At 36.5% G+C, this 11140-nt stretch overlaps 3 protein-coding genes across 3 annotated transcripts; 2 read left to right on the top strand and 1 right to left on the bottom strand.

The window, feature by feature from the left end:
* The first annotated feature begins 3819 nt into the window (after positions 1-3819).
* LOC106306734 (carboxyl-terminal-processing peptidase 2, chloroplastic) lies at positions 3820-6691 on the top strand. Its single transcript, XM_013743461.1, has 13 exons — positions 3820-3958; positions 4075-4348; positions 4410-4559; positions 4629-4711; positions 4799-5007; positions 5086-5154; positions 5234-5352; positions 5426-5501; positions 5579-5620; positions 5694-5802; positions 5893-5990; positions 6092-6185; positions 6278-6691. The coding sequence occupies exons 1-13, from the start codon at positions 3881-3883 to the stop codon at positions 6401-6403; spliced, it is 1527 nt and encodes a 508-aa protein (XP_013598915.1). The 5' UTR covers positions 3820-3880; the 3' UTR covers positions 6404-6691.
* On the bottom strand, positions 6500-8339 carry LOC106306735 (syntaxin-23). The gene is made up of 7 exons (XM_013743462.1): positions 7939-8339; positions 7783-7876; positions 7554-7693; positions 7398-7472; positions 7178-7335; positions 6985-7085; positions 6500-6867 (listed from the first exon to the last, which is right to left on the bottom strand). The coding sequence occupies exons 1-7, from the start codon at positions 8136-8138 to the stop codon at positions 6802-6804; spliced, it is 834 nt and encodes a 277-aa protein (XP_013598916.1). The 5' UTR covers positions 8139-8339; the 3' UTR covers positions 6500-6801.
* A 423-nt stretch (positions 8340-8762) lies between these two features.
* Positions 8763-10682, top strand: LOC106301748 (binding partner of ACD11 1). The gene is made up of 5 exons (XM_013738217.1): positions 8763-8981; positions 9346-9452; positions 9545-9620; positions 9696-9776; positions 9841-10682. Exons 1-5 carry the CDS (start codon positions 8976-8978, stop codon positions 10489-10491), a joined length of 921 nt encoding a protein of 306 aa, XP_013593671.1. The 5' UTR covers positions 8763-8975; the 3' UTR covers positions 10492-10682.
* The last annotated feature ends 458 nt before the right edge of the window (positions 10683-11140 follow it).

The following is an 11140-nucleotide window of genomic DNA, read 5'->3' as shown; positions in this document are numbered from 1 at the left end:
TTCCTCTAGTTCGGACTCCGTGCTAGATACTGAAATACAATGACCAAATCCAGACATTTACCCAACGCTTTATTTTTAAAAACTTTTTCCAAAGAATTTCACAGCGAAGCTTAGCGAAAGGAGATACCTGCATAACGAGACGCAGTTTTGCCTAGTCGGGGAATTTTCTTGGGATTTGCTTCTCTATCACTGGCGCATTGACTACGAGTCACCCTCCTCGAGGGCGTTACGCTGGAGGGGGATACCATGCCGATCTGGGTACAGTCGAGAGTGGTTCTTATGTGGGATTCTTCTTATGTTTGGTTCTCAATTGCAGCTGTTTAGAGGTGTTTCTGGTATATTTTGATATAAGGGATGTTTTGGTTTTTCTAATTTCCTTCTTTTTTATTCTTTTATTAGGTCTTTTTTGATTTTTAAATAAAAAATCAAGAGGTGGCACGGTCGTAATACCAAGAACCACGCGCGCCCACTGTCGACATTTCACAAGTCTGGAAAAGGCGATTCGCCCAATCTTCTAATTTAAACTCGAGGTCGCCCAACTCCCTAATATCAAACTTGCAATTTGCCCAATTTGCCAATTTTTTCTTGATTTTATGCCATTAAAGCAAGATTAACGCATGCACAGTTTTTTTTTTGGAAAATTGGAGAAATGAGACACTCTCAACTTTTATTTGTCCTTTTAGGACTTCTGATATTTTTGGCAATTCTAGACATGTTTTACCAACTATTGGAAACATAAGTATGACAATATATATGCTTAATTTTTTTTTTGAAAAAAGTTGAATCATATTTTATTTTATTTTCTAGCTACAGTTAGAAAACGCATTCTAGTAATCTACTTAGTATAGAAATCGGATACTAAGTTTTATACATAGATATATCAAGGGTATATAGCGTAAACTAACCTTTCTTATATATTCTAACGAAGCTATAATATGTTACGTTATAATCAAGAAAATTGTCTTCAATCTACCTACAGCTTGATAACGACATATAGCTACAACACAATAATATACCTTATCTATATTATTTGTCATAATATGTTCTGCCTTTTACCTTATGTGACGCTTAAGGAAGAATATGTTTCTCATCTACTCTACTATGTTCTGCGTAAGGTAGGATACATATTCTAGACAAATCCGGAAAATATGGAAACTTCCATATTCGGTTAAAGATGTTTCCTAAATCTAAAATAAATCTACCCTAAATCTGTCATAGAATATTTTCTCCCACGTTTTTCTCCTACTACCACGATCTTTCTCCGATCTTTTTCTCTTTGTACTGGTGTAAATCAAAAGGAACGATTTGAACAATGAGCCGTGTTGTTGAGGCTGATAGCGTTAAAAAACAAAAACAAAAGAGACTCTGCTGGAGATCAATCCCATAATCTCTGGTTGTGTGATATACCCTAGACCAGTGCCTTATCCATTGTGCCACAAAGTCTAATTGTTTGTTGTATGATATATTTAGCTTATAATTATAAACCTTGTTTAATCGTCAAACAATGCCTTCTGCAGTTTTCTCTGCCTGTAGCTTCTTAGGACGGGCACCTTCGGCTTTATCTTCCTCATAAGCTGCAACATGAACTCCAAGAGCCGCACGACCCGACAGGTCAAGGTTCTGTGACCAAGCAGCGTCCCATTCCACAGCCTTCGCTGTACTACATGGTACACTTGGACCTCCTGGCACAGTAGCTCTAGCAGCGCTCTGCTCATTATATGTACATATCAGAGCAAAGATCAAAGACAGTTCAGGCAAAGAATGAAGTAGAACCTTAGGGATGAATTTTCCAAAGATGGCTCTATTAGAAAACCTTCGGTAGATAAGGATTCTTCTCATCATCAAAAGCAATGCGTAACACCCATTTTTCGATCCTTTCGATGTCAGGCCTGATATGCAATGTGGTTTAGACCAGATCTTACATGAAACTGTGAAGGGACCGTCCGACGAAACATGTAGTGAGAGAAGAATACCGTCCGACGAAACCGTAGAGAGAGAAGAGGACCGTCTGACAAACCAAAGAACAAATCCCCAATTCGCTGAATTGTATCTGAGAACAAAGAGAAGAAAGATAAAAACGAGATTAGAGACAAAAAAATTGATGATTTACGATGAAAAAAATAAGGATTCTCCGCTTACCCTAAATTGACATTGAAAGGGTTGAAGGCTTGAAGGTACACGGCGGAGAAGAAGGAAGTGAAAAAAATATTAGGGTAAACAAGTTTTTAATCCTTTTGTGGTTTTTTCTTCTTTTTTTAATTAAAACTTAAATCAATTACGAATTAATTTAAATTTTAATTAAGGTTAATTTGGTTAATTATAAGGGTATAATGGTATTAAAGAGAATATAAATCTTATTTACCTAAATAATCCTCTACAAGTCTTATTGAGACAAATCTAAGATGAAAGAGTCTCATTTTTCTAATTTTTTCTTTTTTTTTGCCTGATTAAAAAAAAAAATTAAAAGGCGCACTAATCGCAGGCCGCCACGTGTCAGTAAGGCCTGCAAACAGTGCAAGAATTGAAGAAAGATCGATCCTTATTGTGTGGTTTGTGTGACCGGTCTTCAGAAATTTTTATTGGGTATCAATAATTAGATTTAAACAATAGATGATCCATTGGCTTTATAGATAGTATAAATTAAATATATATAATTTAAAGTTGTAATACTATACATCTATATGCTAAATATTTTAATATTTGTTGATGTTAACTTTTAAAATTATAAAGATTTTTTTTTAAAATAAAAAAAATCATATTATCTAACAATGATTAATCTTTACTACCTTAAACCAATAAAAACAAATTTTAAACTATATAGTTTATTTTAAAAATTAAAAAAAAAACTAAATGTTTAATTATTTACTCGATAATATAAATCTATGAAGCGAAAAGTTTAATTTTTTAAAAACTTTATAAATTTGTGAAATGTTACAATATTTTTGAATATGATAATAACAAAATATTTTGCTAATCTTTATATATATAGTTACTATTTTAATAAAGAAATAATAATCCGAAAATATATATATAGAAAAAGATACAAATACATATACAATGCAAACAGTGCAAGAATTGAAGAAAGATCGATCCTTATTGTGTGGTTTGTGTGACCGGTCTTCAGAAATTTTTATTGGGTATCAATAATTAGATTTAAACAATAGATGATCCATTGGCTTTATAGATAGTATAAATTAAATATATATAATTTAAAGTTGTAATACTATACATCTATATGCTAAATATTTTAATATTTGTTGATGTTAACTTTTAAAATTATAAAGATTTTTTTTTAAAATAAAAAAAATCATATTATCTAACAATGATTAATCTTTACTACCTTAAACCAATAAAAACAAATTTTAAACTATATAGTTTATTTTAAAAATTAAAAAAAAAACTAAATGTTTAATTATTTACTCGATAATATAAATCTATGAAGCGAAAAGTTTAATTTTTTAAAAACTTTATAAATTTGTGAAATGTTACAATATTTTTGAATATGATAATAACAAAATATTTTGCTAATCTTTATATATATAGTTACTATTTTAATAAAGAAATAATAATCCGAAAATATATATATAGAAAAAGATACAAATACATGTGAAAGTTTGAAATAATCTATTCAATGAAAAAAATATACAGTAAACTTATTATGTTTTAAAAATTGATAAACACATATATATTATAATATATACCAATTTAGAATTAAAAACAAAATATTTATATAAAAATAAATAAAAACAAAAATACGCGCGTATTTTGATATATAAGATTTTAAGCTGATTGTAGAAAGTGACAATTTATAGAATTATATATTGACACTTTTCAGATAAGGAAAACAGAGTTGAAATTTTTGCAGGGGAAGCTCATTTCAATGGAGGTCCTTGCGAGCTCTTCATTATCCCCAATTTTCACTAAGCGTAATACTATAAACCCTAATTTCTCAATCCAGGTACTTTTTCTTGACCAAGTTTTAATCTTTCATTTCTGTTTATCTCCTGAAATTCACATGGAAGTCGTGTCTGTTTAACTGAAAGCAATGTTGTAATAGAGTTTCAAGCTTTGCAGGTGAAATTGTTTGTATCTCAACCTTCAAAGACTTTGAAAGCTAGCAGCTTTAGATACGCTCGACCCCCAAGGAGAATTGCAAACCCAGGACTCGTGTTCGTCTGTAACAGATGCTGGTGTCTTCTCGAAAGAAATGATCATAGGAAGTTTTCTGGAAAGATCATGATGAAATCATCAGTCAGTTTCAGAAAGAACCTCTCCGTTGCATTAGTTCGGCTAGTGTCTGTTCTGCTTGTCTCCTCCATCTCTGTTGTTACCACTGATTCACCATCATGTAAGTTTGTCATTTTCTTACATATTGAGGAACCATCTGTTGATGTCTTTCGTATCTGTAGGGGGTCTTAGTGAAGAGAATCTTCTCTTCCTAGAAGCTTGGAGAACAATTGATCGTGCATATATCGATAAAACCTTCAACGGACAAAGCTGGTTTCGTTACAGAGAGTCTGCTTTACGCAATGAGCCCATGAACAATCGAGAAGAGACTTGTATGTCTTTTGAATAATGAAACCTTTTACAAACTGCTTCTGAGTTTTGGTGTTTGTTTGTGTGTTTAGACATGGCTATCAAGAAAATGATTGCAACACTGGATGATCCTTTTACTAGATTCTTGGAGCCCGGAAAGTTTCAGAGTTTGCGGGTATGAGCTCCTGAGAACCGCTCTTCTGAATCTAGCTTACTAGAGATTGTGTTGTAAGAATGTAGTGAATGTTTTGGTTGAAGGTAGTCTGGAACTCAAGGTGCGGTTACAGGTGTTGGGCTGTCTATAGGTTACCCTGCTGCATCAGATGGAGCAGCAGCTGGGCTTGTTGTTATATCAGCTGCTCCAGGTGGTCCTGCATATAGGGCGGGAGTTTCACAGGGGGATGTTATCTTAGGAATTGATAATACAACCACAGAAACTCTGACCATATATGATGCTGCACAGATGTTGCAGTGAGCCCACGTTTCCACTTTTCATCCTTCATTTAGCTTTGAGAAATGGATTGTGATGATGCTTTGGTTATAATGCAGGGGACCTGAAGGAAGCACAGTGGAGCTAGCGGTTCGCAGTGGACCTGAAACGAGAGTCTTGTCTTTGACGTATTATTCTCTTCCCATCACCTGCGTTGCTTACATTTATCTTCATTCTTTGGGTCACTCCTGTTATTGTTTAATTCAGGAGAGAGCGAGTTTCTGTGAATCCAGTGAAGGCAAGATTATGTGAACTTCCTGGCTCTGGGAGTAACTCCCCAAAGATTGGGTATATCAAGTTAACAACATTCAATCAAAATGCTTCTGGTATGCATTCTATAATACCTTCTTACAAACTTGTCTACTTTCTGGCTCAAAGCAGAACACTTTTGTTTTGTAGGTGCAGTCAAAGAAGCAATTGAGACCTTGAGAGGCAACAATGTAAATGCATTCGTCTTGGATCTTCGAGACAACAGGTAAAGACAAAGAAGTGCTTTTCTTCTTGTTTTTGCAACAGTCTTTTCTTGAACACATGAATTTTCTTTTGCTGCAGTGGCGGTTCTTTCCCTGAAGGCATTGAGATTGCTAAGTTTTGGTAAAACCTCATATACCAAGAGTCATTAAGTTTTAGGACTCATAACAGAAGCTTCAACTTTTGCTATCCACAGGTTAGATAAAGGAGTGATTGTGTATATTTGCGATAGCCGAGGTGTGAGAGATATATATGATACTGATGGAAGCAATGCTATAGCAACCTCTGAGCCTCTTGCCGTCCTGGTATAAGCTTTCCTCCAATCACTATCTATCTCCATGATGTAAATGCCATGGAATGTTTAGCACTCACACAATCTTCTTCTCACCTCTCAGGTTAACAAAGGCACCGCAAGTGCTAGTGAGATATTGGCAGGCGCCTTGAAAGATAACAAACGCGCTCTGGTTTATGGAGAACCTACTTACGGAAAAGGGTAAAACAAAAATGCGTCATCTTGATTCTCTCTTCTTCTTCTCTTCAAGAACTGAGCCTTTGTGATTAATATTCTTGAGATTCTTTTTAAATATTTTGCAGTAAGATACAGTCGGTGTTTCAACTGTCTGATGGTTCGGGCTTGGCGGTAACAGTTGCTAGATACGAAACACCAGCTCACACGGATATAGACAAGGTTTGAACACGTTCTGTAATGACACCCTCTGTGACACTACACCACTACTATGTTTCTTATCTACTCTGTTTTTGGTTTTGGTTTTGGAATAGGTGGGTGTTACTCCTGATCATCCGTTGCCAAAGTCATTTCCGAAAGACGAAGAGGCTTTCTGTGGATGCCTTAAGGATCCTACAGCTGCTTGTTATCTCAATCAAGGCCTTCTTTTCTCTAGATGATATTTTGATTTGTTCATACTTTGTTCTATATGAGTAAAATTCATTGACTCAAACCTTTGTATACTCATTGAAGGTTTACTTAGCATCATTGTCAGCTAATCAAAAATTTCACTTACAAGAACACACAGATAAAGGATTTTCCCTTGCACCATCAACTTTGGTCTGCAACAAAATATATTACAAAGACAGCATTAACACTGACACCCTCAAACCAAACCAAACCAAACCAAACCAAACCACTCTTTGTACTCCAAAACAAGAGACCAAAGACCAGTGTAGTCAAACAGACTAAATGGTAGCAACAAAGTGTGTTGTCAAGTGACAAAGATACACATTAAGATCTCTGAGAAAGATTGACGATGAAACCACTTTTTCATGCTTTCATGAGTTCTGGAGAATCAAACCGCGAGCACTATGATAACAATCAGGAGTACGATTCCAAAAATCACCATAAGCAAGCACATCTGCAAGATAGAAAACAACAACAGCAAGAATCATTTTATATATCTTGCTCTGATCATCATCCTAAATCATCAAAAACAAATTCACGGAATGATCAACAGGTTTAATATCGTTTATACCAGAGTTGAACTCGATCTTTGTGTTTTTGAAGCTTTAGCGAGATGAGATCTTCCTTGTGCTGTTGCAGCGTGGGAGTTATCGATGTGAGTACCAATATCATCTGCGTAGAAAGTAAAAAACATGTGTTTGACTGAGGTTATGAAGACACAAGTGGAGTTTTATTATAGACAGGGTTTTTAGAATAAGTTATACCGATCATGGTGCCTTGATCATGTACCAGCACAGCCAAGTCTTTGAAGATCTCGTGCACCTCGCCAATTTGCTGCTGGATTTCTTGTATCCCTTGCTCTCTTTCCTCGATTATAGCCTCATTAAACACAATCTCATTGTCCAGCAGTACAAGTTCTTGCCTGCAACAAACCAAGTCATCTCAGTAAAAAGAATCCCTCCACTTTAGTCAGTATAAACTTACCTTTTTGATTCCACAAGAAGCGCACGCTGCTCTTGATGCTTATCTCCACTCACATCTATCTCACTGGCTGTATAGCTATACTTACCAAAGCCAAAAACTTAATACACAAAACCAAAAAACAAAGTATAAGCCATTTTTTCGATTATTTGCATTTACCTAGATGGAGGAGATGGATTGGTGAAAAGAGGAGCATAGACAGTTTCTCTTTCAGCAGCGAGACGCTGAGCCTTTTGAAACTCTTTCAATACAGATTGAAAGTCCTTTGCAAGCTTAGCATCCACAATCTTCTTCCTTTGCTAACACACACACACGATACAAAAACAAACCATTCAAATTCAAATACCAACAGAAGAAGAAGAAACAAGAATCCCATAAACACACTCACATCAACACCTCTTTGATGATCAGTTTTACTAGCTTCTTTAAGCTTAACTGACGTGTCTTTCACCAACTCTCCGATATGCAGTCTTGTCTTGTGCCTAAAGCAATTGAATTAGAAACAATTCAATTCATAAAGGAGATAACTTTTTGAGGAGCTTACAGCTTATCTCGGAGCTCCGGCGTGTCTTTGGGAGTACCGAGAGTGTTGACGAGGCGGTGGAAGCTAGAGACGGCTGTGTTGATCTCAAATACACCGGAAGCTACGGCTTGCGTCGTGTCTTGTCGACCTCCTCCGCCGTTGATGTTGCTTGAAGAAGCTAACTGTCTTCCTCTTCCCGCCTCTAAATCCTGAAAACTCATTTTCCCCCTTTTCTCTCTCTTACTCGAGAAACCCACCACGAAAGATTCGATTTTGACGGTACACGGAGATCGAGGGAGGAGAGAACGTGACGGCGATCTTTCGAATCGGCGGCGGAATCCTCTCTCTCTCTCTCCCCGACAGTATCAGATGGAGAAAAACGTGAATCGCGGGAAGAGAGAGAGAGAGAGAGAGATGAGAAACGTGAAGTGTCAGATTATTTTCCACCCTCGCTTTTTCATAATATTCTAAAAAGTGCCAGATAGTTTAGAATCTTACAGGTATATCCTCCTCCGAGAGATTAAATGTTATTAGGGGTTGCGTAAGATAAGAAATTAAGAATCTTATCATAAGATCCCCTATAATTTATTTAGCTAATCATATACAAGAGATGATTCTCTTATGATGTGAACGCTACATACGTGGACGATTGTAATTGGTGGGATAAAGTAAATTTTTTGGAACAATCAGAACAGATTTAGGATAATCATAAAAATAAAGGGTGCATCATTAAATTAATTAGATATTAATAATAGACCTTTACGTGCATAGAAAGGGTCAAAAGTGGAAGAAGTGAAAAGATAGAGACCCTGACACGTGAGAAACTGCAATCACGACCAAAGCACGTGACAAATCCAAAGACCACTCACGTCGTCCGTTTTCCGAGGGTGTGTTAAAAAACGGGGGTCTCTCTCCTCTCACAGCAAATCCGCTTCCCATAGATTTTTCTTCCTTTTGATTTTTTCAGTTTTCGCTTCTTCGTCAGGTGAAAACAAAGAGAAGAACCAAAAAAAAAAAAAAACTTAAAACGTTTCGATCCGCGTCAAGCGATCTCCGCCATGTCGGTAAGTTCTTCTAATCGTTTTTTTTTAGATTTTTAATTTTTTCCCGACAGGATCCATGTTGTCGTTTTGTTGTTTGCTGTTGAGTTTGATATTGGGGAAGATGTAAACAGATCTGTTTGAATAGGTGTTGCTATGCTGTAAGATATGTGCGAAAATGGGTGTTAGATTCTGGTTTTGCAAGTTTTGATTTTTGTAGTCTGTAATATGCGATTCATTAACAGATTAGCTTTTCCTTTAAGATTCTGAGGTTCATTTAATGAGATTATGATATAATGCCATTGTGATCTCTCATCTTTGTATCGTTGTAGTCATAGTTTTAGGCCATAACATTGTGATTCTGGTGACATTGCATCTTTGCTTGCAGATGATGACAACTGTGAAAGTGAGCAATGTTTCTCTAGGAGCAACCGATCGTGACCTCAAGGAGTTCTTTTCCTTCTCTGGCGACATTCTCTACCTCGAGACCCAAAGGTTTGCGCTTTACTCCAAAGCTTACATTTTTTTAACTCTTTTGTTCTTCAGCTTCTTAACTCTTTTTTTTTTTTTTTACCACGTTTGTACAGCGAGACAGAACGGTCCAAATTGGCATATGTCACTTTCAAGGATCTACAAGGAGCTGAAACTGCTGTTCTTCTCTCGGTATGTTCACTACTTCTCACCCCTCTATCACTTCCGCTTATGTTTTCAAGCGACTGATGAGTGTTTTTACGTCAGGGAGCAACGATTGTTGATTCTTCAGTCATTGTCACTATGGCTCCGGACTACCAACTATCTCCTGAGGCTTTAGCTTCCTTGGTAATAACCTCACTTTTCTCTTCACATCGTCACTAGCAATCTCCTAACCATTTCATCTCCTCAGGAGCCCAAGGAAATTAGCAAGTCTCCCCGGGCAGGTGACTCCGTCTTGAGAAAAGCCGAAGATGTTGTGAGCAGCATGCTCGCAAAGGGCTTCATTCTAGGAAAAGACGCAATCGCAAAAGCCAAGAGCGTCGACGAGAAACACCAGCTTACATCCACTGCATCAGCCAAAGTCGCATCGCTCGACAAGAAACTCGGTTTCACCGACAAGATCAACACCGGAACAGTCGTGGTGGGCGATAAAGTCAGGGAAGTTGATCACAAGTACCAAGTCTCTGAGAAGACCAAATCAGCGATCGCTGCAGCTGAGCAGACTGTGAGCAATGCGGGTTCGGCTATAATGAAGAACCGGTACGTTCTCACGGGCGCCACGTGGGTCACCGGTGCTTTCAACAAAGTGGCTAAAGCTGCGGAAGAAGTTGGACAGAAGGCGAAGGAGAAAGTTGGTATGGCTGAGGAAGAAGACAAGAGGAAAGTGGTTGATGAGTTTGCTAGAGTTCACTTGTCTGAATCACCAAAGGCGCCATCATCTAAGGAAGATGACGTACATGAACCAAAACGCTCTGAATCTCCTGAACCAAAAGAATCTGAACATCAAGAGCCCCAGCAGCAACAACAATCTTCTCAGCCTGTTGGTCCGGCTCAACCTTGAGATATGCAGTTAAGTAAAGACTAAAGACTTTCTGATTCTTGTTGTAAACGGTAATACTTTGAACGAATCTCTCCTGGAATTTCTGAAAAATGAATATCGAACTTTTCATTTAGTACCAAGACTTGTGTTCTTGTAACATTGGATTCATGGTCGGTTTGGTAGTTATGACTGGCATAGAAAAGTCAATTTTATCGTCTCTGCGTTTGTAACAAGAGCAGATATCCAAACTAAATCCGAACCGAAAATGCTAATTTGATCTCAACCGTTTTGAGATGAGAAATACCCCTATATAATAGCATCAAAAAACTTTTGTGAGAAAAATAACCTATAAAGAAAAAAAATATGACCAAAATAAGCGCATAGTTTGATAAAAATTAAATCCGAATAGTACAAAATTATGTTACTTTATTTTATGGTTGTTAGTTTACTTTTGATGGCCTTACGTTTGTGAATTCAATACAAGAAAAGATTAGCTTATTTGAACTATAAAAACATTAAATAAATTTTGAAACATATAAAAGATGGATTAAACCATTTAGAAATCATCAAAAGTTCATGCAAAATGGATATTTAGAAATTTTAAATTTAAATAGAAGATAAAATGGAAATATTATTATTTTTAACCTAGGAAACATATGAAAAGATGTAT

This window comes from Brassica oleracea, chromosome C7, assembly GCF_000695525.1.
Source record: "Brassica oleracea var. oleracea cultivar TO1000 chromosome C7, BOL, whole genome shotgun sequence".
Taxonomy (NCBI): Eukaryota; Viridiplantae; Streptophyta; class Magnoliopsida; order Brassicales; family Brassicaceae; genus Brassica; species Brassica oleracea.
This window is presented reverse-complemented; position numbering and strand designations above follow the sequence as displayed.